General features: G+C 41.1%; 1 protein-coding gene and 1 pseudogene across 2 annotated transcripts in view; both read right to left on the bottom strand.

The window, feature by feature from the left end:
* Window positions 1-6655: 6655 nt before the first annotated feature.
* On the bottom strand, window positions 6656-6904 carry LOC139162724 (immediate early response 3-interacting protein 1 pseudogene; annotated as a pseudogene).
* Window positions 6905-15061: 8157 nt separating this feature from the next.
* The window catches only part of GALNT18 (polypeptide N-acetylgalactosaminyltransferase 18), a 424313-nt gene continuing 412347 nt past the window's right edge, over window positions 15062-27027 (bottom strand). For both annotated transcript variants that reach the window (XM_070735536.1, XM_070735544.1), the window contains exons 10-11: window positions 26737-26901; window positions 15062-15505 (exon numbers count right to left, since the gene is read on the bottom strand). In XM_070735536.1, the coding sequence (XP_070591637.1) occupies window positions 15359-15505; window positions 26737-26901 (312 nt within the window). In that variant the 3' untranslated portion in view covers window positions 15062-15358. The remainder of the gene's footprint in view (window positions 15506-26736; window positions 26902-27027) is intronic.

Raw genomic sequence — 27027 nt, 5'->3', positions numbered from 1 at the left:
AAGATGGAAGCTTTGAAAAAGAAAAGTTGAATGTTGTCTTGTTGGTTTTTTTGTAATGCCATGGAAGGGGTCAATTCAATGGCTTTATATTGTGCTCTACCTTTACCTCTAGCTATACACCCATGGCTTACAAATAACCTTTTATCTACCTATGAGAAAATGGAAAGGACCTGCCCCTACTGAGTGTCTTGCTTTGAGGCAAATTGATTCCCAAATCTGCAGAGCAAGCCTCTTTGCTGAAGTGTGTGGGCCAAAGACATCCAGGCGAACCAAGCTGTGAGATCTTACATCTCAAGAGAGGCTTCAGGCAAGGGTTTAATACTTGGAAACATAGCTTTTAAGAAGCTGAGCCATTTCAGTCACCCATGCTGGCAGTACTTATTGATGGCAAGCCAGACAGAAATCTTCCTAAGAAGCGGAACAGATTCCTGGATGTAAATTGCTTCAAAAACAGCAATCAATCTTTTGTGTCTGCTCCTTCTGTCAAAGCCATTATTAGATGCCTGGTAATTTTTTATTTTGTGTTATGTTTGCATATTCTTTTTGTTTGCAGTTTTTAATGACAGGTCTGGAAACAGATACATTTCTAGTTTTACTAAGTTTTCAGAGTTCAAACAGTGTCCTGGTACATTTGTGCATGATGATATTGGAGTAACAAAAGATTGCACAAAATTTATATACAGTGGTACCTCTAAGTAAGAATGCCTCTACTTACGAACTTTTCTAGATAAGAATCGGGTGTTCAAGATTTTTTTGCCTCTTCTCAAGAATCATTTTCCATTTACAAACCCGAGCCTCCAAAACTGTAATTGGAAAAGGGAGAAGCCTCTGTGGGGCCTCTCTAGGAATCTCCTGGGAGGAAACAGGGCCGGAAGAAGCGGGGAGAAGTCTCTGTGGGGCCTCTCTAGAAATCTCCTGGGAGGAAACAGGGCCGGAAGAAGTGGGGAGAAGCCTCTGTGGGGCCTCTCTAGAAATCTCCTGGGAGGAAACAGAGCCTCCGCCCTCCCTGTGGTTTCCCCAATTGCACGCATTATTTGCTATTACATTGATTCCTGTGGGAAAAATTGCTTCTTTTCTACTTAAGAACCTGGTCACAGAATGAATTAAGTCCATAAGCTCGCGAGTCATTGCAAGAATGGGGGAGTCCTTGTCTGTCTGGAGCTACAATGTAAATTCCTATACAGTCAAACCTCGTCTTACGAACCTAATTGGTTCCAGGGGGAGGTTCGTAAGACGAAAGGTTCGTAAGATGAAACATTGTTTCCCATAGAAAACAATGTAAAGTCAATTAATCCGTGCAACCAAAAAACCCCCCCACAAAAAAACCGCTGCCGCTGGGCTGTCACCTTGTTTTAAAAGGTGACAGCCGGGCGGCGGGGCTTCCCAGCACCCACCCCAACCCCGAACTTTTGCCGAACTTCCGGGTTCGGGGTTGGGGGGGTGCTGGGAAGCCGCACGGCTATTTTAAAAGGTCACAGCCGGGCTGGAGGGCACCCCCCGAACCCCGAACCCGGAAGTTCGGCAAAAGTTCGGGGTTTGGGGGGGGTGCTGGGAAACCCCCCAGCGCGGCTGTGACCTTTTAAAACAGCTGCGCGGCTTCCCAGCTGTCTCCCGAAGCTGAACGCCAAAGCTGAACTTCCGCGTTCAGCGTTCGGAGACAGCTGGGAAGCCGCACAGCTGTTTTAAAAGGTCACAGCCGGGCTGGGGGACTTCCCAGCACCACCCCGAACCCCGAACCCGGAAGTTCGGCAAAAGTTCAGGGTTTGAGGGGGTGCTGGGAAGCCCCCCAGCATGGCTGTGACCTTTTAAAACAGCCGCGCGGCTTCCCAGCTGTCTCCCGAAGCCGAACGCCAAAGCCGAACTTCTGCGTTCGGCGTTCGGAGACAGCTGGGAAGCCACGCGGATGTTTTAAAAGGTCACAGCTGGGCTGGCGGGCTTCCCAGCACCCCCCCAACCCCCAACCCGGAAGTTCGGCAAAAGTTCGGGGTTCGGGGGTGGGGTGGGAAGCCCCCCAGCCCGGCTGTGACCTTTTAACACAGCCGTGCGGCTTCCCAGCTGTCTCCGAACGCCGAACGTGGAAGTTCAGCTTTGGCGTTCCGCTTCAGGAGACAGCTGGGAAGCCACGCGGCTGTTTTAAAAGGTCACAGCCGGGCTGGGGGGCTTCCCAGCACCCCCAACCCCCGAACCCAGAAGTTCGGCAAAAGTTCGGGGTTCAGGGTGGGTGGGAAGCCCCCCAGCCCAGCTGTGACCTTTTAAGACAGCCGCGCAGCTTCCCAGCTGTCTCCGAACGCCGAATGCGGAAGTTCGGCTTTGGCGTTCGGCTTCGGGAGACAGCTGGGAAGCCGCGCGGCTGTTTTAAAAGGTCACAGCCGCGCTGGGGGGCTTCCCAGCACCCCCCTGAACCCCGAACCTGGAAGTTCGGCAAAAGTTCGGGATTCGGGGGGGTGGGAAGCCCCCCAGCGCGGCTTCCCAGCTGTCTCCCAAAGCCGAACGCCAAAGCCGAACTTCCACGTTCGGCGTTCGGAGACAGCTGGGAAGCCGCGCGGCTGTTTTAAAAGGTCACAGCCAGGCTGGGGGGCTTCCCAGCACCACCCCGAACCCCGAACCCGGAAGTTCGGCAAAAGTTCAGGGTTTGAGGGGGTGCTGGGAAGCCCCCCAGCACGGCTGTGACCTTTTAAAACAGCCGCGCGGCTTCCCAGCTGTCTCCCGAAGCCGAACGCCAAAGCCGAACTTCCGCGTTCGGCGTTCGAAGACAGCTGGGAAGCCGCGCGGCTGTTTTAAAAGGTCACAGCCGGGCTGGGGGGCTTCCCAGCACCCCCCCAACCCCCAAACCCTGAAGTTCGGCAAAAGTTCGGGGTTCGGGGGTGGGGTGGGAAGCCCCCCAGCCCGGCTGTGACCTTTTAACACAGCCGTGCGGCTTCCCAACTGTCTCCAAACGGCGAACGCGGAAGTTCGGCTTTTGTGTTCGGCTTCGGGAGACAGCTGGGAAGCTGCGCGGCTGTTTTAAAAGGTCACAGCCGGGCTGGGGGGCTTCCCAGCACCCCCGATCCCCGAACCCGGAACTTCGGCAAAAGTTTGGGGTTCAGGGGGTGGGTGGGAAACCCCCCAGCCCGGCTGTGACCTTTTAAAACAGCCGTGCGGCTTCCCAGCTGTCTCCAAACGCCGAACGCGGAAGTTCAGCTTTGGCGTTCGGCTTCGGGAGACAGCTGGGAATCCACGCAGCTGTTTTAAAAAGTCACAGCTGGGCTGGGGGGCTTCCCAGCACCCCCCAACCCCCGAACCCAGAAGTTCGGCAAAAGTTCGGGGTTTGGGGTGGGTGGGAAGCCCCCCAGCCCAGCTGTGACCTTTTAAGACAGCCGTGCGGCTTCCCAGCTGTCTCCGAACGCCGAATGCGGAAGTTCGGCTTTGGCGTTCGGCTTCGGGAGACAGCTGGGAAGCCGCACGGCTGTTTTAAAAGGTCACAGCCGGGCTGGGGGGCTTCCCAGAAACCTCCCGAACCGAACCCGGGGTTCCGAAAAATTTTGTCTCTTCTTACGAACTTTTTTCGAGTTACGAATCGGCGTTCGGGAGGCTGCTGGGAAGCCCCGCCGCCTGGCTGTGACCTTTTAAAATAGCCACGCGGCTTCCAGCTGTCTCCGAACGCCGGTTCGTAACTCGAAAAAAGTTTGTAAGAAGAGGCAAAATTTTTCTGAACCCCGGGTTCGTATCACGAGTTGTTCGTAAGACGAGGGGTTCGTATCTTGAGGTACCACTGTCTTATATTTTAAGCAGAGGTGGATTCCTATTAACTGCCACTACCGGTGCACTATGCACACAACTTTGGTTAGCTTGTGTGTGCGCATGCGAATCGCAGCGTCTTTTTGCTTCTGTGCAAAATCTTGTGAAGGGACCTGCGTGTGTGCGAGATTTTGGTGATTTTCTTTTTGCTTCCGCACATGCATGGAAAAAATAAAGTTCAATCCTCTAGCCGCAACATTTTACTACAGTTTTGGAATTTCTGTAGGCTGCTAAGGTCCTGTTTACTATTAAATTGACAAATCTTCCTTCAAGCTATTTTTGATTCCTGAGGACATGGAATTGGTTGGAATTACTTTCTCCCAAAACACTTTTTCCAATTGCATGCCTGGCCTTAGCATTTGTTATTCCCTGGTAGTAATCTGTCATTCAGTACTACTCTGATCCAATTATTTTTCACTTCCAAGACCTGACACCTGGCCTTATGTTGCCACTTGCTGGGACTTTTCCATTTTCTATTATCTAATATTAAAATTTATTTCTTTTCAATTTTGCTCTTAGACATTTGAATATCTTTGATTAAATAAATCTGACTCTGAAGTTCAGAGCTCAGAGAGCACAAGGACTCCACAAGTCAACACCCACCCACACAAAGAGTGTGATTGTGTATGTGTGTGTGCTACATATATACTGTGTATGTATGTATGTATGTGTACACACACACACACACACACACACACACATAGTGATACCTCTACTTATGAACTTAATTCATTCTGTGACCAGGTTCTTAAGTAGAAAAGTTTGTAAGAAGAAGCAATTTTTCCCATAGGAATCAATGTAAAAGCAAATAATGCATGCGATTGGGGAAATCAGAGGGAGGGTGAAGGCCTTGTTTCCTCCCAGGAGATTCCTAGAGAGGCCACACAGAGGCTTCTCCCCACCTTTTTCAGTCCTGTTTCCTCCCAGGAGATTCCTAGAGAGGCCCCACGGAGGCCTCTCCCTGCCTTTTTTACAGTTTTGAAGGTTTGAGTTTGTAAGTGGAAAATGGTTCTTTAGAAGAGGCAAAAAAATCTTGAATACCTGGTTCTTTTCTAGAAAAGTTCATAAGTAGAAGCATTCTTAGGTAGAGGTACCACTGTGTGTCTATATATATATATATATATATATATATATATATATATATATATATATATATATATATATATATATAAGGTATATATATATATATATATATCTAGCTTATGAAGACAAATAACCCCGAAATAGATCTATAATAGTCACACACACACACACACACACACACAAACACACATTTTTTTCCTTTCAAATCACCCTGGTATGCCCTAATTTGGGAGGGAACATATTCTGCTCCCTTTTTGCCTCTCAGCTCCTCTATGGGCCATATCCAAGGCAGTTAAATTTTTATAGCCAACAAACTATATTCTATATGTGTAACATATTTTTTGCTGATAATGAAAAAGGAAGCAGTATGCTCCCTCCCATATTTGGGTATACCAGAGTGATTTGATGGAAAGAAATATATAACTCTTCCTTGGTAGAAGCTGAGAGGAAGAGAACCTGTGGTCTAGAGGTTAAAGCTACTGCCTTACAGGCCGTTGGATAGTTTCAATTTAGGATTCATAACTGTGTAGCGTCCACAATAAAACATTGTATAGTGCATTAATGTACCAATGAAGCTGTAACAACACCCTCTGCTCTGGCTTCTAATATGCATTTAAAAACAGATTAAAAATCTAACTTGCATAATTATTATTTTTTAATGAAAAGTTTTATCATTCTTTAATGAGAAGCTGTCTGATTGCATCTTCTAGTTATTTCTAAGTCTTCAGAAATCAGCTCAAACATCAGCAAAGATTTTAGTTTAGGGACTAGTTTAAAATTCTTTGGGAGCATGACTTCGCAATGAGAAAAAGTAATGCTTTTATGGATCTATTGTGCTGTCTTCATAATCACATAGGACAACTCTAGGGTGGCACCATCAAAACTGGAGAGATTTATGACACTAAGAATACTTCCAAGCAGAAGCAAATTACTAAAGTTCATATGAGTCAATCATTATGTTCTTTTCTTATTATCAAGTTTCCTTCAAAAACCACAAAGTTATAAAAACATTATCTATTTATGCCATTATTTAAACTTATCACTCAAGTTGTCTTATTCTGACAAATTATCATTCAGGTTGTTCTGGGTTATGATGATAGTTAGGATAATTGTTGTTTCATTAGGCACAATAAAATGGCAAGTGGTTGAAGCTATCGGCAGTTTTAAAATCCTAGCAATAAGTTGCAGTTAAAGCTGTATAAGAATTCTGATCAATATTCAGTTCTATGCCTATTCACCTCTACCAATTAATGGATCTATTTGAGTTTATTCGTAGGTTGTTTGTAGAAAGCCTCTTTCCTTTGCTCTGTATTTCCTGGAAAAAATCTTAGTATTTATGATATGTTACATTGCATAAACCTCTAAATTCCTGGTTCCCAACGTGGGGCCCACACCCCACAGGGGGGCAATTTCATTTTTAATGGGGGCAATTGGAACCTTGTTTAAACCTAGTTAATGGCCTTTTAGGCTTCCTCCATGTGAGTAGGAGTTTACTTTTTGAATAATAAGAATTATATGTCATGGGGGGGAAGGGAGGCCCCAGGATTTTAGAGATGCTTAGGTGGGCATGGCCAAAAAAAGGTTGGGAACCACTGCTCTAAAGTTAAGCCAAGGAATAGAATAGAATACAATAGAATAGAATAGAATAGTAATTTTTTTAAAGAATTTTAAATATAAACCACATCTTTATTGAGACGAATATGCAGCTTCTTCAGCAGCTCAGATCGGATTCCGTGTACAAATAAGTCTGCAGTCTGTTTGCTTGAGACGCTATCCAGATTTTCTGAAGACAATTTCAATCAAATAATAGCAGCAGCACAATTGTCACTGTGTTCACTTCAATTAATGGCACTCTCATAACCATCCATACAGATCAGATTAGATTCATTAACTGCCCTTTAATTCCAGGCTCTTCCCCAAATCCTTCGATGCCCTGATCTGTTCCCCCACCAATCCTGCGGAGGAAGCGCTCCTCTTGCAGCACCGCGATAGCGTTGGTGAAGAGCAGCATGGCCTGCAGCAGCGAATACAGAGTGAATGCCATTCCGGCAACACCAGTGTCGCTGCCACCGTAGAATAGAATTCTTTATTGGCCAAGTGTGTTTGGACACACAAGGAATTTGTCTTTGGTGCATAAACTCTCAGTGTACATATAAGAAAAAAAAAAATACATTCGTCAAGAATCATAAGGTACAATACCTAACCATAGTCATAGGGTACAAATAAGCAATCAGGAAACAATATCAATATGGTGATGGTACACTTTTATGTTTTATGCTTTTGTTTTGTTTTTTGTAAAACTTTTTAAAAAATCAATAAAAATTATATTATTATTTTTTTTTAAAAGGAAACAATATCAATAAAAATACAAGCAACAAGTTACAGTCCTGTAGTCTTCAGTGGGAGGAGATGGGTGATAGGAACAATGAGAAGACTAATAGTAATAGTAATGCAGTCTTAGTAAATAGTTTGACAGTTTGAGTGTTCCTGCTCCATTCTTATGAATTAATCTCAGCTGTTAAATTCACAGATATCCTAAAAGTGCACTCTCCATGTGATTTCCTGATTCATATTTTATTTTTGTAAGTACATCTAGGAAAAGTACATACACTCCGTTCAAGCAAACTATTTTTTATTCCTTCACAGATCATCTGCCTCCTGTGGAGGAGGAGGAGAGGAAAAGAGAGAGAAATCCATTTTACATTGTAGATTTAGTCTAATTTGGAGCATTTTGCTTCTACTACTTCAATTAGCTATTTATGAGATGCCGCAACTTTCTTAAAATATGAAATAAAATTTAGTCGAACATCTTGCTAGTAAATGCTGCTTCCTTTTATCCACTATTTATTAATAATGCAGCCACCTATTATTATTTCCAGTTTAAGAGGAGAAAATCCTGGTAATTAATCTTCTTGCATGTTACAGGCTTTCTGCTTATATTACCATTAAAATATGGTTGTATAACTGCACCAGAAAAGCTCAAAACCAGGGATACTCCTGCCTTTGAGACCGAACAAGAAATTATTACTACAGTCTGGGGTTTGCGTAAAACTCTGCAAATGTTTTACAGTGTAATTTAGAGTTATATAATAGGTAGCTCTTTTATTCAAATGGGCACAGTGAATTCAGATTTCAAACATTAGATTTTAATCACACACCACGTTTAACTGGTCTGTCCAGAATAAAGACACAAATGGGAGAACGGTTTGAAAAGAGATTTTTTTGGGTGCTTAATCGCAGCTTGGCTTCTTCTCCTGATTATTATGCATAATCTAAATTCATGTAAAATAACACTTACTGGCAATCTTGAATATAAACACAATTCTGGAAATAAACCAAATTACATTTCTTTGCCATTTTGGCATACATTTTGTTTGAAAACATCCCTGCATATTTGAGCTTTATGAACAACACGGACATGATAGTGTGGGCATACTTCTTCAGTGGTTCTCCTTGCAAGGGCAGTCCCAGTTGGTGTTGGTGGGAGGGGAATGGTTGATCCCTAGGCACTATTCTGTGAGTTCCACTTGTTTATGGACTCTCCCCATCCTCCTCATCTTCCATATACACATAAAGATGCTGGGGGAGGCTATTTCTTGGTTTAGGATTAATCTGCCAATAAAAATCTCTGTCCTCAGCCATCTAAGTAAAGCTATCAAGGTCATTTCCAAGTGTCTTGAGGTTGTAGGAATCTGATTATGGCTTGACACTGTTGTCTGGCTATGGGTTTGGGAGGGAGAAGGAGAGAGCCCTTAAAGGCCCAGAATCCACAGAATAGTTTATTATTATTAATTGGATTTGTATGCCGCCCCTCTCTGAGGACTCGGAGTGGTGCCTAGGGATTAGAGGAAGAAGGAGAATCACTGTAGAATGTTGCCCCAACGGATTTCACAATGTTGCTTTTCTCTTTTTTAATTGGTTCAGTACCATTTTACTCCATCTAGCTCCTTTAAAAATTATATTTTGTGCTACATGGCATTGATTCTTTTTCTTACTCTTCACAGAGAAGTTCCTTCATTTTCCTTATTAACAAAATGCTGAAGTTTAATGGCATCACTGGTGAATTGAAACTTCCAAAAAATTTAATAATAATAATAATAATAATAATAATAATAATAAAATAAATAAATATGCTGAGAAATGGTACAGTATTAATTTGGACTACCAAAATGTGAACAACTCTTAGCTGCTATCCAATTGTTGGGATTTTTGTTGTCCACTTTTGTATTATTAACTTCAGACAACTATAAAATTATGTGATGTTTTTCATTGTTGTACAAACTGTACAGAGTCAAAAGTCTTGAGAAAACCTATTGATTGATGTTGCCTTTGCTTTAGCATTGTAAACACTTTGTGTCTAGACCCAGACTGAAGCTCGACATTCCTGGGGGGAGAACCAGTGAGTGATGCAACTTACACAGGCACAATGGTGGTAGAGTTGCTGGTGAAGACAGATGGTGGACGGTCATGGTGAGTGGCTGCAGGTGATATCTCCAACTTCTGGCAATTGCAGATGATGTTGCACCCAGATGACGTGGCCCGAACGTGCTGGGTGGGCTTTTTGACCTGAGCTCTGATCAGCTGGGTGAGGGAGGGCCTTGGAATCACCAGATGCTGGCTAGCATAAAGGGGGATAGCATTAAAGGTACTGGAAGGCAGACACTTCTAGTGTTGGCCTTAATCAGGTTTACATGTCGTCTGCTGAGATCCTGGCTTGCATCTTGAATAAAAGCTCTTATATAATGGAAACCCAAAGTTTTGGATTTTTGTGGATCCTTTACAGACCTTGCTTAGTCTAGTCTGAAAGAAAGCCAGTACTGGACATTTACATACTTGATATGGACCTTTATGGGTGATTTTTACCCCTCCCAGTGGGTGATGGTAGTGGTAGTCATGGCGGTACTGATGGGAGAGGCTGCAGATTGGGTACCTGACCTCTATAGTGACCATGCAAGGAACTGGCGAACATGGGGCCTCTTTTTGAAAATGATGTGAGTCCAATTTGAAGATGGGTCCTGAACACAACTGGCAGAGGGGGAACCTCCTGGCATTTAAGCAGCGAGGGTGGTTGAAAGGGCCAATGCTATGGTGGAATGCTACTGGAGATGTTACATCTCATGCCAGCAGTCTGACTGTTCAGGCCTCCTACCATTCGCCAAGGTGGCATGCAATAATGCAGTACATCAGAGCACTCGCTTCACTCCCTTCCAAGTGATGTATGATATGGAGTTCTCTGCCATTGCAGAACTTGAGCTACAACCTAAAACCTCAGACTCCAAAAGAGTGGGCCAATAAAATATGAGTAACCTGGCCCCAAATCAAACTATACTTATAGAAGGCTGCAGAAGAGTATAAACAACAGGCCAACAAGAGAAAAGCAGATCACAAACCCTTCCAGGTGGGGAACCAGGTGTACCTATCCAATAAGTATCTAAAGCTATGGATAGCGAATAAAAAACTAGGCACGAAGTATCTAGCTAGGCTTATTCATTATTACCAAGGTAATCAATCCCATCACAGTGGCCTTAAACCTGACACCCCTACTAGGCAGGATCCATCCTGTATTCCAAGTACCTGCTGAAGCCAATGGGGCCCACCAGAACCAGGCCTCTCTCTGAACCCCCAGGGCCTGTGGATATGGATCACTATGAAATAGACAAAATATTGGACTCGGGGCTATTTCGGGGTAGAGTACAATACCTGGTATGATGGAAGGGGTATCCATTCACCGAGGCATCCTAAGTTGTTGTGCGTGACATCAAGCCACAAGACTTCCATAAAAAGCATCCATACGGCACTTCCATAAAAAGCATCCATATAAACCACAGGGTGGGGGTGGGGAGAAGCACCTTGAGTGGACAACCCTAACTCCTCTGCATTCTGTCTTCTAGGTGGACCCCTGGTAAAGAGGAGCTGCCTGTTGAGCCCCTGTCTGAGGGTCAACATTCCTGGAGGGAAAGTCAGTGGGTTGTGATGTCAGCAACAACTTACATGGGCTTAACAGTGGTGGGGTTGCCAGTGAAAGCAGATGGTGAAGGGGCACTTTGAGTGGCTGTAGGTGATGCCTCCCATTCCTGGCAATGGCGGATGATGTCTCACCTGGCCGACATAGCTTGGCATGGCCATGCCAGGTAGGCTTTTTGAAATGAACCTCCAATGAGCTGGGTGAGGGAAGGCCTTGGAATTGCCAGATACTGGCTAAGGCAGATGATTCCAGTGCTGGCATTAATCAGATTTACTTGCCTTGTGCTGAAATCCTGGCTTGTATCTGGAATAAAAGCTCTGTATATCATGGAAACCCAAAGTTCTGCCTTTTTGTGGATTCTGTATGGGCCTGGCTTAGATCAGTCTGAAACTTTGAATAATTTTAAATCCACTCAGTAGGGAGGAATTAAAATTTTGAATTTAGCTGAATTTCAGAATTTTAAATTTCTTCGTTTTCCTTGAGAACACTGCCCTAGTCTCAGAATTTTTCAAACTAGCATAGTTAATGTTAGTTTACCCATTTAGTGATTATTCATTTTTAACAGAATAGGAGCTATTTTCAGTTCCTCCTAAAAGAACTTAAGATTTTGTGTAGTAGCTTTACAATTTTTATAATAGCTCTGAGATTGAAAATTGCATCATGATTTTCTGGCTCATTTAACAACTGTTGGCAATGTATTTTAATGAGTAGAACTGATGCTGCAATTAATCTAGCAGGCCTGGATGCTGTGAAGAAGAACTGCTTAAAAGCCAAGCTCCATCCTGGCTCTGATTTAATGTAATTTTTCCTGGCCCTGACTACAAATAGTCTTTAAAATTTACTATAAAATGAGACTGCAGGATTTATTGAATATAAAGAAATAAGAAGAAACCATTTGCATAATAGTTTAAACTCAAGGAGAAAGAAGAGCCTTGATTCCATATGGTTTTGGGGAACAAGAAAAATTGTGAGCCCCCTCCCAAATAATAACAAAAAGAAATACAACTTGAAGAAGGAGGTTTCTGGAAATGAGAAATGTCTTCTTTATGTTCTGTTAGTTAAATGAACAGATGAATAAATCCTAGAATGGTTCTAAAGAATAGCTCAATTAATCCTGAGAAAAGTTAACTATAGAAACTAAATTAGCAGAAATGGATGAGCAATTGAGATGGCAACTTCTAAGGCAGTGGGATAAGGTGAGAAATAATGCCTTACTTATGAAAATCCAGGAAATAAAATAAAATGGGAAACATGATGACAATTATATTCAGAAGTTAAGAGTTAAAATGTATGAATTTGCAGAGGGTGATTTAAAAGAACTATTTTTGGCTTGGATTTTGGATTAAAAGTATTTCGTTGGATTTTTAGTTAGATATATGTAACGCCATCTGCCAAGCCAAAGGAGGACTAAGTTTAATGAAGCCCAGATGTGTTCTTGTTGGTTTTATACATATAAACAAGCACTCACATCCCCCTAAGCTGGTAGCAACTTTGAAACTTCCTCCTGCACTACAATTTAATAAGACAGAAATAATTTTCTCGTTAAAAAAAATCCTGTGAAACAAGATTTATATCTTTTTATTTTTATTTCAAAATTACAGGACATTACACATGGATGGGTTCCTCTTCCTACACAATGATTAAGAAGATAAAAGATTTGCAGTTTCAGTAAGAAGGAGCTGATTGCACAGTTTATGGCTCTTAAAACTGAACTATCACTTGGCGCTGAAGACCAAAGGATGAAATTACCGTAATGAGAGTGGTGGCAGCAGTGTAGAGATGCAGGAAAGCTGAGTTCATTCTGATGATGTAGTAGGATAGACAGCTCAAAATTAAGGAGTTTATTTTCAGATGGGCAACTTGCTCCATGAAGAAGAATAAAGACATGAACTCAGGGTTAATCTTTAATACCTTTTGGCAGTAAAGGGCAGCCATTCGCGGCCCTACTGGAATGCTCGCGCACACCCACCTTCAATTTCCTGCGCATGTGCAGAGTCATGGCTAAAGCCGTTTTGCACAGGAGCTACCAGCGGGAAGAAATCCTGCAGGAAGGAAAGGATTTCTTCCCGCTGGCAGCTCCCAGGTGGGATGGACTGCCACTACCGCCGCCATGCAGGAACCCAGCCCTGTGGCTGCTGTCAAAGAGCAGCTTGTTGGGGAGATGATGTTGCTCCTGCTTTGCTCACTTACCAGTCTCCCCGATGACCTGCTGTCCTTCCTGGCAAGCAGGTGAAGTGGGAGCCACGTCGTCTCCCCAACAAGCTGCTCTCCTTCCTGTAGGTTCTTCCCGCTGGTAGCTCCTGTCCGGGATGGACCACCACCACCACACAGGAACCCAGCACCGTGGCTGCAGCAAAGGCAAAGGTGCCCTATTTAGTCCCAGATTTCTTCTTTCTGGCAGACTAAACAGAGCGCCTTTGCCTTTGACGGCAGCCACAGGGCTGGGTTCCTGCATGGTGGCAGTAGTGGCAGTCCATCCCACCCAGGAGCTGCCAGCAGGGAAACCTACAGGAAGGAGAGCAGCTTGTTGGGGAGACTACGTAGCTCCCACTTCACCTACTTGCCAGGAAGGACAGCAGGTCATTGGGGAGACTCTGGCAAGTGAGCAAAGCGGGAGCAACGTCATCTCCCCAACAAGCTGCTCTCCTTTCTGAGTGGGGCGGTAAGGTTCAGCTGCTGCACATGCGCAGAAGCCGAATCTTGCATGCAGACACATGCACTGCCGGCAGTGATGAAGCAGTCCACCCCTGCCTATTTGCTATAGTTGAGGGGAGGAGGGAGAAGGAGGGAGGGGGGGGGAGAGATTAGACTCATAGATTCATTCATTCACTATATTCATTCATTCATTCATTCATTCATTCATTCATTCATTCCATACGTTTTAGAGAAGAACAACAGTAATGTATCTGGAACACTACTATTTCTTATTGTACCCTTCAACATACCAAGTATTTTTTAAGAATTAAGGTAGACATCTTCTATAATATTGATATAGTTACAGTTTGAGAAGTGAGACGATCATTTCTGATATAGTATTACATTAAAGAGAATGTTGGGTGAGGTGGATTGAATCATCACTAATTCAGATGATTTTAAAAAGTTGTATTAAGTGTAAAAAGGATAGCACATATAATGAACACCCATGTATATGTCCATTTATAAAAGATATGAAGCCACATCAGAACAAATGTTTTTTTGGGGGGAAAACACTTTGAGATTTAATGGTCTTCCAAATTCAGAGTAGTTTCTATTGCACCGGGATAGTTCAATATTATTTGAAAATACTGATAAATATCAAATAAGTCACAACTGTCTTTTTTTAAAAATAGAAATATTGTTCTCAAATCTTTAAACTTAATATTGGGGACAATTATAAAAATGCAAATATTTTAAGACAAAGACGCAAGAATTATTTAGGGAGAGAAATGAATAGAAATTGAAATAAAAATATTGATGAAATTTGTTTTAGTATGATTTACTCTGAATAAAACTGTTTTTTTAAAAATGGACTAGCAATCCTAGCACACTTACCAAGGTAGAAAATATTGGATTTAAATTGATTGGATTTACTTCAAAATAAACTTGTGTAAAATTGTACCATGCTTTGATATAAAGTAAATGTGTTCTGCTACATTTATTTAGACAAGTATAACTATATTCCTCTACTCTGCCTACAGGAAGAGGATATAAAATGTTCCTACTCTACATTTTGTACTTCAAGTTACATAATTATTTCTCTGTGGAAACCAGCTTCTAACGCCATGAACCAGCAGGCAAATCCATGCTTTGGGTAAAACAAGTCTCTTGAGTGGTATGAAAGTTCTAGTAATTAATATAAGACTTTTAAGTAAAAGGAAATTACATGTAATTAGTCAATGTATTTTTTTAAAATCAGATAAGTTATATGCTCAGTACTTAACTGAAACTCTATGAATGCTAAGGGATTTTTCCTTTTCCCTTAATGAATGTACAGAATTGATGGAGGAGCTCTATGTGCTTTTGTTATAGGTTTAAAAGTTACCTGAATAATGCACTAATATTGGTAAACTGTACTTAGAAGGAAGAGAAAACAAATGGGGACTACTTAAAGGAAAGAGGGGCTAAAGGAACTATAAAATACTAAATGCTCTCATGAAAAAGTAAAAGAAAAAGTAAACTGGATATCCATTAAGTACATAGATTGCTCTTATGATAGATAGCTGGATTACCTCGGTTAAATAAACTAAGAGACTATTATATTTTTATACAATAAAATTTTATTGTCTGAATTATAAATATTTTCCATTTCCCCCCTATGTACAATTGCAAAATACTTTAACATATTCTACCATCACCTGCCATTCAGAATCAATCTATAAATCACATGAAAATGCCATTATGAAATAAAAGTGTCTGTTCTCAGCCCTCTCAAGCGGACACTCACACACTCGGGACAAAAATGAAACAAGGAGGGGAACTGCAGGTGTCATTGCAAAACTTTGCTACACGGTAGCAAGAAGAGTAATGAGAAGATCTCCTCTCCCACTCCAAAGTCTATGTTGGCAAGGTTTTCAGGATGTTCGTTATAGACCAGTGCTGGCCAGAGCATTTCTGGAGAACTAATTGGAATCCAAATTCATTGTCGCTGTTTTCCTGCAACTCCAGGCAACGTTTGGATTTTCTGTTCTGGATTGGACCTCCCTTTTAAAAGTGGAGAAAGTGAAAACACAGAGTCAATATTTAAGTTAAAAATCAGTTTTCAACTCATGGTAGTTCTAGTTACTTAATCAAAGAGATTCCAAACTTTTGTTTATGTAAGCAATTTGGGGAGAATTTGAAAATTGGATAGACTTTATTCTCCCCTCTGCACTTTGAGTCCTTTAGATGTTCTCAGTCTCATCTATAATCATCCAATGAATCCAGTGACCCTTTTCATTTTACTGATTTGTATCTGCCTTTTTTAGAAAACGTGAATAGATAAAATTCTAAACTTCCACTGTTGGATATTCTTAAAAAAATACAATGTTGGTGGCTGGCATTGAGTTAGCAATGTGTAATTCTTCTGGTACTTATTTTAAAAGATCAACATCTAAAAATAATTCATTTAAAACATTGCACACAGGTGGTAAACTGTTTTATGGAAATAACATTCCAATGAGAAAGACTCTAATTAAACAACATGTTAATACCAATATTCTGCCAAGTAACCCACAAGGGTGCAAGCAATGTGCAAAGCAAAGCTGTTCGTCCTTTCCCTTCATGTGATCCTGTCCATCATGCTCAATTTGGATTGCTATGTTGAGACCAGTGGTGATTTTCACTTACCTTTGCTACTGGTTCGGGAATGGGAGCAGGCATGTGCTTTGCACATGTGTGATGCTTTTGTGAATGCACAGAATATCTGTAATGATGTCTGGGTGGGTGGAGCCTCCCACCACAGCTGTTAACAGTTGGCCGAACCGGTAGAAACCCACCACTGGTTGAGACACCAACACAAATATAAAAGTAAAGTTCCACTTTCACTTCCTACCCTAATGCTCTATGGGGCAGGAATGGATCTTTCCTGGGCTTGTTCCTGGGAAGCTCCCAAGGAGTGGACTGAACTTCCCAACTCGTCTTTCTCCAAATGTTACACTTGTGGGATTCCAAGGAATGAAACAGTGCAAATCAAGTTCTACAATACAGATCTACCTCTCAAAAGACTGATAAATGGTTGAACATAAGGACAAGTTTTTTAAAAGACATATCTGATTCAACTAGTCTGTGGAAGGCTACCTGGTCTTCCCTGTAACCAAGGAAAAATGGTCAGTGATAGAAAGGGAGGCACATTTTTGTAGCAGTCTAAAGTGGCCAATAGGAGCTGAGCAGATCCCAGCCTTTGATCACATCATCAACCCCAACATCAGTGAAGCACATAGAAACTAGGTCAGGAGAAGAGGGGAAGCACTATTTTAAGACTGGAGCAGCTAAAAGAAATTTTGAGCTGCTTTCAGTATGGGCTACAAATGAGACAAAGAAAGCATCCCGATGCCATGTCATATAAAAGGAGTTGGTGGGAGTTCATATCATAGCTGGAGGGGATATGGATGACTTGTGGAACAAAGGGAAAAGTAAATTATTTATCTGGGAAAAGAACTATCAATCTTACCCTAAATTGTTAGTTACACTGAATATTCTGCTATTATTTTAAGTTAGATATATTAATAATAATATTATTACTAGTATAATAAATTTTAATCTTACTCTCCTCTCATTTTCAGAAATAAAGAGAAAAGTATACTCCCTCTCCCTTGTATTAAATCAGATTCTCAAGGTTGAGTCTTATTATTCACCATTAAGACAAAAGCTGCTCTATAGATAAAAAGATAAAGGAAAATAAAAAAGTAGAAGTGCATTAATGTTGGATACTTAAAAAAACGATGGCGTGCAATTATGCATAGTATATATGTCTATATTTGACTGGTGTCAAAGAAATAACTTGTGCAATATCTTAACTTAGTATTTTATTGGCAGCCTTATCCATAACTGTTTGGTTTTATTATTTATTACCACCAAATTGTTGTACTAGCTATCTCATACTCATTGGACAAACAGGAATAAGAGATGGACTGATCAAGTATAAATTACAAACTGCAATTTGGTTGATTATTTTGGTGGGTGTGGGTGATGAAAGCAACTATGAAATTATCTCACTGAATATTTTTATAGACTCAAATAATTCTTTTCCCCCCCAGCTTGCCTGACTGAAGTACTAAGGTTAAAGTTATACCACAATCAAGAAATCAAGTGAAAGGCTGTAATTATCACATTTAACCTTCTGCACTATTTGAAGCTATTATAAGAATCTATCTCTTTATTATTCAACTAAGGAACTGTCACCATATACCCACAAGAAGCCTATTATGTACAGCATAGAAATATATTAAATAGATCCTCAATTTAGTTTAATAATTTGCTAGATGCTTCTGTATCAAAGAAGGATGGCAAATTTGCAAGTTAGCCTTACCCTCCCATTCTACCACATATTTAACAATTAGAGATAAATTCTGTAGAACTCAGTTCTTCCAGATGTCTTTGCAATATACCAATAATTCAAAGTGTCAAGTGTGCATTCAAATATCTTGTAATTAAAATGTCACACGTGGAATGCCTGTGCTGTAGGAAAAGTGGAGAAGGGGGTAAAAAAATGTAAGAAAGGTGGCAAAGGTCTGACCACCTTTTATCAGAGGGATATTAGGGCTTCTGAAGAGATGCTCTCAGCCAGAGCATGGAATATGGACTCAAGTTTGAGAAATATTTTGACAGGGGTGAGCATTGGCCCTATCCAACAATATGTGGTATGGTGGTGAGAAAAGTAAGGTCCTGTATTTAGGCAGGAAAAACCAAATATATAGGTATAGAATAGGCAGAACCTGGCTCAAAAGAAGTCCTGATGGACCACCACTTAATTATGAATCAGCAGTGTGCTGTAGCTGTCAAAAAAGCCACTGCAATCCTAGATTGCATGAACATAAGAGATAGCATAGTATCAAGATTACAGGAAGTGATAGTACCCTTCTATAGTGTAGAGATAGAGGCCATGTGAAGCCTACCTCTAATGGGCCTCTCACGTCTACGTGATCTCACCTAGTTCACATAACCAGAATGATTTAGGACATTATCCCTGACTGGTACGTGATTTCATCTAGGTTGTATCAGCAGGATGTTCTTAAGCATTGGCAGGGAGAATTCACCAGTAAAAATGCTGTTACTTTCTTCTACCTTTTGCTGCTTGGAAAACTGTATAAAAAGGAATAAACACTCTGAAGGCAGTGTGACAAAGCCTAGCATCCTGCAAGGCCTTGTCTCTAACCCCATCGCTATAGTGTAGTAGTGAGACCATACTTGGAATATTGTGTCTAGTTCTGGTCACCACGATACAAAAAAAGATTCTGGGGCTCAAGAAAGAGTGAAGTGCAATAAAGATGATAAGATGATAATTTGTACAATCTAGAGAACTAGGGGTGTTTAGCTTAATTAAGACAAGGTTTAGGGATGCCATGATAGCTGTCTTCCAAAACTTGAGGGGCTGTCACAGAGAAAAGTGGCTTGATTTATTTTCTATAACATCTAAGGGCAGGCTAAAAAACAGTGGGTGGAAGCTTGTCAGAACGACTTCCAATTAAAAACTAAGGAGGTATTTCCTGACAGTGAGAACAATTAATCAACGGAATAGTTTGCCTTCCGGAGTTGCAGGTACTCCATTGCCGGAGGTTTTCAAGAACAGATTGCACAACCATTTGTCCAAGATGGTATAAAAACCCTTAACCTTATAGAGCAGTGATGGTGATTATTTTTTTCCTCAGGTTCTGATAGAGCGTGAATGCGTACTTCTGTGCATGCACGAGTGCCCACACCCATAATTCAATGCCCGGGGAGGGCGAAAATAGCTTCCCTCCCCCCTCTCCCCCCAGAGACGCTCTCGAGGCCAGAAACAGCCTGTTTCCCAACTTCTGGCAGTCCCAGTAGGTTCATGTTTTGCCCTCCCCAGGCTCCAAAGGCTTGCCCCATCCTCACGGAGGCTCTCTGGAAGCCAAAAACACCCTCCCAGAGCCTCTGAATGAGCCAAAATTCAGCTGGTTGGCACACACATGCACGTTGGAGCTGAGCTAGGTCATGTGTCAGCAGATATGGCTCAGTGTGCCACCTGTGGCACCCGTGCCATAGGTTCACCATCACTGTTATAGGGGATTGGACTGGAAGATTTCTAAGGATTGTTCCAGTCCTATGGTTCGATGATTCTATATTGAGCCATATGATCAAAAGACTGAACTGATCTGAAGTATTTGGTTATTTTTCTAAACTTTTCTAATGCTTGCATGGATTTCTATTCCTAACATATCATTATCAACATGGTCTAGCAAGAAGGTTATCTTCTGTAGTTCACTAAGAACAGAAACCTCCTCAAAACACTGAAGAACCAATACAATGGCGATTAAGTTTAATGGACCTTAGCTTAATAGATTTCAAATGCAACAGTTCATACACTTTTTACTTCTCAGCATGTTAAAGTTGATATTTAATATGTGCATAAAATGCAGCCTATAAATATGTGTCAATCCAATAATGATTCAATAGGCATTCTGCTTTACCCAACTTCCCTTCCTCCATTAGTCCTTTAAGTCAAGAATTTTCTATAGATACAATTTTATTTATTTATTAAACAAGCTTCTGTGACAACCCAATCAGTAATGGGCTCTCAATGCTTTCGCTACTGGTTTATATGTGCGCTTGCCCCTACACAACGCTTCTGCGTATGTATAGAAGTGTCCCAGAAGGGTGGGTGGAGCATCCCGGGCAGGTGGGCAGAACCTCCCGCTGCTGCTGCTATCAGTTCACAGAACTGGGCCGAACCAGGAGCAACCTACCGCTGAACCCAATTCAGACATGATAGGTAGCTTACAATTTTAAAATTCCATAATATATAAGCCCATAGCATTCTCTCAATCACCTCCCACAAATACAACATATAACTGTCCAAGTTACATTCAAAAGCTACTGGCTACTGGCTAGGTACAGGAATGTGTGACACAGGAACTCAGGAACTGAGACCGATGAAGAATGCAGACAATTCAGCAGGAACTGGCCATGAATATCTCAGGGACTGCCTTCTGCCGCACGAATCCCAGCGACCAGTTAGGTCCCACAGAGTGGGTCTTCTCTGGGTCCCGTCAACCAAACAATGTTGCTTGGCGGGACCCAGAGGAAGAGCCTTCTCTGTGGCGGCCCCGACCCTCTGGAACCAACTCCCCCCAGAGATTAGAATTGCCCCCACCCTCCCTGCCTTTCGTAAGCTGTTTAAAACCCACCTCTGCCGCCAGGTATGGGGGAACTAAGATACACTTTCCCCCTAGGCCTTCACAATTTTATGTATGGTATGTTTGTATGTATGATTGGTCTTTATATAATGGGTTTTTAACTGCTTTTTTAGTATTGGATTTTGTTGTACTGTTTTACTGCTGTTGTTAGCCGCCCCGAGTCTGCAGAGAGGGGTGGCATACAAATCCAATAAATAATTAACAGTCCTCGGAGACGGGCGGCATACAAATCCAATTACATAAATAAATAAATAAATAAATAAATAAATAAATAAATAAATAAATAAATAAATAAATAAATAAATAAATAAACAAATAATAAAAAAAACAAGTTTTACTCTTCAGTGTAGCAAAAATATTCTTCTATTTACAGAAAGTACAGTACTTTACTACAACTATAAACCAGGATACAGTAAACCAGTCCACCCACAAGACTAACCACTACCAACCACCACAACTACAACACCCAGAACAACCACTGCAAAGTTGCAACACCCAGAACAACCCACTGCAAAGTTGCCTTGTTTCTTATTCTGTTCTAGCTCAATCAGGTTACAGTCTAGTCACTATAACTCAGCAGTATGACTTCTTTGCATGCTCACAGCCCTTTTACCTTATATGGAAATGGAATATTATCTTGGATAGTACTGATCCTTGACAATAATAACCATATAATGTTCTATGGGAGCCTCTGTGCAATGTTATGTCTTGGCAATGCAGTTAGGGGTAAGCTTTCTTTACCTATTTCCTCCTCTTTTTGATATGGAAAACTGTACTGAAGAATGGAAATATTTTTTTCTTGAGACCCCATGTTTTCCCGGCTCTTTACATTGCACTCAAATCACGGGCTTCACCCTGGCCCATGTCTGCATATCTTGATTTGATTCTAGGCAACTGGCCATAGGCTGCCTGTCCCTCTTCCTCTTCAGCTTAGCCAGCCTGTCACCCTAAATGTTTTCTAGCAGTGGAACTGTCGGATACATAATTTCTGTCCCACCAAATTTGCTTCCATCAAATTTGCTTTTTTCTTCATGTGCGGAATAAAAGGGAGGCTAGACTAATCTACTTTCCATCTCAATTTTACCATATTATATACACAAAAAGGATAAGGTTGGATATAGATAATGTAGATAGCTGTTATTGAGTCCTCCGCCTTTTTATCAATTTTTGCATGTTTTCTGTCTTCTGGTTTTGTCATTTTAATATTTTGATGTTTACCACTGGTTAATAAATAAATAAATTCAACTTTTCTTTCTCTCTCTTCTTTTACTCTCTTCTTTCTTTCTTTCTTTCTTTCTTTCTCTTTCTTTCATTCTTTTTCTTTCTTTCTTTTCCTTCCTTCCTTTCTCTTTCTTCTCTCTCTCTCTCTTTCTATTTTTCTTCCCCTTCTCCCTTTCTCCCTCCCCCCCTCTCTCTCCTTCCCTTCCTCTCCCCCCTTCCTGCCTTCCTTTTTTCCTAATTGAACTGAATGGTGGCTGTGCTATGATCTGGATACAGGAATTTACTGGAAGCGCGTTGGATGACAAACTAAAATGGAAATCACCCATAATAATTTTCCTACAGGAACTGGACTTGCCTTGTTTCTGAATCATAGCATGCCTTTAGAGGAGGCAACCTGCAGGGATGCAGGCAGGTGAACATTTCAGGCCTGCTGGTGGGCATTGGGAGCTCTCCTCTCAACCTCGTCCTGCTATGTCTCAGAGAAAGAAAAATAATTTAACAGCTAGTTGTGCTGCAAGGCCAAATCAAATAAGTAATACCCTCAAGCCCTTCAACCACTTCTCCATAATATAAGGCAGCAATGTGGGATAGTTCTACACCACAGTAAGTCAGAAGCTCTTTTTATTTGGCTTTCTTAAAAGTTCTCTTCATCATTTCTTCCTTGTCTGAACACTGAGCATCTGTTGGCATATTAACCATTTTAATGTTTTTATGTTCGTAGTTGTTTTGAATTTAAACAGCTGCAATATTATGCAGTATGTTACTTCTTACTTTATTATTTTTTCAAAATGGGATATATGATTAAAAATAGTGATTGGATAAGCTGTTTATTGCCTAGGTATCTCTCTGTTTGTATCCCCCTCCCGTTTCACCCCTAAAATGCTGCCACGGTCTGAAACTGCCTGAAAACATTGAGTTCCTTCTGCCATGCCCATGACCTCAATTCTCAAGAGAGACTGCACTCTGAGTCGAAACATTAGACACAAAGCTTTTTCTTGAAGCATGAATTGTCAAACAGATGCTTGTGAACATCTGGCTTCCAAATCAGTTGTATCCATTAAAGCCTGAAAACACTCTGTACAGCATAAATTCTTAAGTGACATAAACATGCTACAAAGCACCTATCCTTCTCAAGTTTTGGACGTGGAAAGTGCTAGAGATATGTTCAGCAAGAATGTTTTAGTAAAGTATGATGCCAATCAAAGTCTAATGTTAGGTTATTTAGATTTTAGAAATTCCCATAAAGCAGAGGTCCCCAAACTTGGCAACTTTGAGACTTGTGGACTTCAGCTCCCAGAATTCTTCAGCCAGCTATGGGAGTTGAAGTCCACAAGTCTTAAAGCTGCTAAATTTGAAGACCTCTGTGGCATACTTTAGAATAGAATAGAATAGAAATTTTATTGGCCAAGTGTGATTGGATACACAAGACAAATCCCTTGTGTGTCCAATCACACTTGGCCAATAAAAATTCTATTCTATTCTATTCTAAAGTATGTCAAAAACTGTGCAGCAAGAAATAACAAACTAGCTAACCTGATTTGGTTTGTGCCATATTAATTGTTCACAGTGATTTCCCTGAAATCTCCCACATAACTTCAAAGAAACTTTGCTGGCATTGTTTCGATTTTTAACTTTTTTGCAATCAGTTCTAGCAAGGGCAATTCAAATGTAATCTCAGCATGTAAGAGAAAGTGAACAAAGGAATATGAGGTAGGAATAACTTCAGAAACCAAAATGTGATTAACAAATATTTGGCATTTACCTGAAAGCTCAGAGGAGAAGCAGTAAATGCCGTATGTTACAATTGACTGGGCCTTTCCCAATCTGATAACTACAAGATGCACTGGGATTGCATCTCCAAAGAGCCTGAGAGAAAATCAATTGAAAGCACACCTTATCCCTTCATTTTTGGTTTTAAACCTTGTATTTCTATTATCTAACTCCCAAACTAGAAAGAGATGAACAATATTTCAGCTTGACAGGCTGTTTCTAAGGAACAATCACGAACCACAGGAGAAAATGGTGAAACATATTGAATTGTGGGACTCCTTGGTGCTGTTTGAGCTTGGTTGTTTGCTTGAAAACATTTCATTACCTGGCCAAGTCACATCATTAGTACTAGGAGGTGTGAGGTTTGCTCTCTATTTATATACAGTTTCCCAGTTAAAACTATGAGATTTTTTATTGTGTTGTGAGATTGAAGATGTTATCTAGTTAGGTAATGAAACATGTGCAAAAAACCAACGAAGCTCAGAGAGAACCAAGTTCAAATAGGAGTTATATATATTTGCTTCTATTGTTATATAAACTTATTTAGGATTGACAAGCCATTTGCCTGGTTATGAGGCAGTATTAAGTTTGATATTGTTGGGAGTTACAAAAATGTTTGGACTTCTTACCACAGAACATCCTGTTATTGGTTATCAAGCAGCATTATAATGCATGGAGATGAAAAAGAAGTGGTGCAGTATAACATGTAAATATACATACCAATGTTTTTTTTCTTTGACTTCAGGGAGGATTGTACTGTCAGACTTGTAGATTGTACTTGAGGATTGTATTGCAAGACTGATATTAGCCCTGACGATAGTATAAAGTTACAATATCAAAATCTTGCAAGTCTGAATGTACAATCCTACCCGTCTCCTTTACAGCCTAAGATACCAGGGAGGATCTCTTCTAAGCTTCTTGCCATACCTATTTATTTAGTTGCAAGCTATCCTGTCTCTTATCCGACTGTTCTGTTGGTAGTATCTCTTTGCCCAATGTCAAGATCTTCCCCGCATATCATTACACTGGGCACAAAGAACAAATATAATTCAACACTTGCGTACATGCTTTTCATTATCAGCTACTTTGGCTGTAATGGGGCACTTAAGCACTTTAATAATAGTAGAGCTGCTAAGCCCTGGAATGTAAAACCCAGTCAGCCATTAAAACTGTATTTGCTACTAAGAAAGTTCCTTTTTAAGAGCTATCGAATAATAGTTAAGATCTTTGTGCTGTACCCAAGCATGTGTTTTAGGCCTTAGGCATGAAAGCCAGCTAGGTAAACTTTGAGGCAGTCACTCTCATCTCACAGGATTGTTAGGACTCCCTATTATCCCTACTATCTATTAATATCTCCGGGACCGCCTTCTGCTGCACGAATCCCAGCGACCTGTTAGGTCCCACAGAGTTGGCCTTTTTCGGGTCCCGTTGACTAAGCAATGTCATTTGGTGGGAGTTGGCCTTCTCCGGGTCCCGTCGTTTGGCGGGACCCAGGAGAAGAGCCTTCTCTGTGGTGGCCCCGACCCTCTGGAACCAGTTCCCCCCAGATATCAGAGTTGCCCCCACTCTCCTTGCCTTTCGCAAGCTCCTTAAAACCCACCTCTGTCGTCAGGCATGGGGGAATTGAAATTTCTCTTCCCCCTATGCTTATAGAATTTATACATGGTATGCTAGTATGTATGAGTGGTTTTTTAAATTGGGGTTTTTTAGATTGTTTTTAATATTAGATTTTCTTTTTGTCTTTTTATATTGTTGTTAGCCGCCCCGAGTCTTCGGAGAGGGGCGGCATACAAATCTAATAAATAATAATAATAATAATAATAATAATAATAATAATAATAATAACTCCCACCCAGGACATTCCTTCCACTAGTCTGGGATGCTCCACCGACCTGCCCTGGATGCTTTTGCGCAGAAGCGTTGTGCGTGTGTGCGAACTGGTATCAATGGGTTTAGAACCCATTACTGTTTGGGATATAGAAAAGAGGGATATCCTCTTTTTCAGAGAGATATATTTCTTTCCTTAGACCAAAGAAAAACACGGTGTACACATTTCCTTCTTAGCCTTCAATTACTCTCATCAGATTCTTTGCAGCTTGTCACATGCAAGCCCATTTTGCATCCTGTTGAATCTTCGGAAGCAACAATATGTTAATTACCCTGCATATTAGCAAAACAATCCTTTCTGAATAGCATGATTTCAATTATTCCATTGCCTTTTCAATTTATCATCAGGACACAAAAGAAGGAGCTTCATTTTCTCTTCAGGTCTATTATCTGAGAATACTGTATTAGGAAGATGGAGAGCTTCCAGACATTTCTTTTGATCTGTAGTGATTCTTCACATAATCCTCTACATTGTAGTACATTGATAAAAATCCAAAAGGGAAGTGTCATGGTCAGTGTGTTCAAATCAGATTTCTACCCTCTTTCCCACCTCCTGTGGTGCCAATTTTCCTTCATTTGAGAATATTCTCTCTTGTAAGGCCTCCTGGTAATCTAAAATGATTACAATACAAAAGTTTACTGATCATCTACAATTTAGTTTGCCATTTTCCTTCATCACTGGCCTACTTCCATCTATTGCATTGTAGTGTCTTCCATACAGCACAGAAATGTCTGAGGTAGGGAATCTGCTTTATCAGGCTAAATTTCCCCTGGATTAGATCCTTCCTTGCCCAGATTTGTAAATTACACAAGGAAGCTGAAGGAGCTCCAGGGAAGGCTGGAGATACAAAGGTTAAACTTTCTTCTTTCTTTGTCTTTGTGACCTGGGGAATGCTGGACATAGATAGCTGATCCCATGTCAAAAAAAAAAAAAAAGAGCCTAGAAGCATAACCTCACTTTTCACATCATCCAAGATAGGTTCCTGTTTGTCCAGACTAAGAGTAACTTTTGAGGGTTTGTTAAAAAAAACAACACCAAAAACCATCATTTGTTATTTTATGACTGAAAGCATCTTCCACCAGCTGTTGTAAAGAACCCCAAGAACCTCTTTTTCTTAGATTTAAAAAAAAATCCATGTTGGATTTTTTTAGGGGAGTGGTGAAAGAAGAGAAGAAGGGAGGAGAGGAAAAAAATACCTGAGTAAATTGCCAATAAAGCTTCATCCTTTTGGCTTTGGCATAACTACATTCAATAAGTCTTGGCCTGCTGTTCACATCGACCAGGCACCTGTTGTCATCATCATCAATGGTAGGACTAAGAACACCCACATGGATCTGTTGGTTACCTGTATAGTAGACATTCTGAAAGAAGGAAGCAGAAGATAAATCAGGTAGACCTTCCACTAGATACTGATGATAAAAGAAAGTATCAGAGAATTGACATATCTGGACAGTTTCATCTATCCCTCATGTTTTTTATGGAAAAAA

Source organism: Erythrolamprus reginae, chromosome 1, assembly GCF_031021105.1.
Source record: "Erythrolamprus reginae isolate rEryReg1 chromosome 1, rEryReg1.hap1, whole genome shotgun sequence".
In the NCBI taxonomy this organism is placed as follows: Eukaryota; Metazoa; Chordata; class Lepidosauria; order Squamata; family Dipsadidae; genus Erythrolamprus; species Erythrolamprus reginae.
The sequence above is the reverse complement of the archived record's forward strand: the minus strand, read 5'-3'. Positions and strand labels throughout refer to the sequence as shown.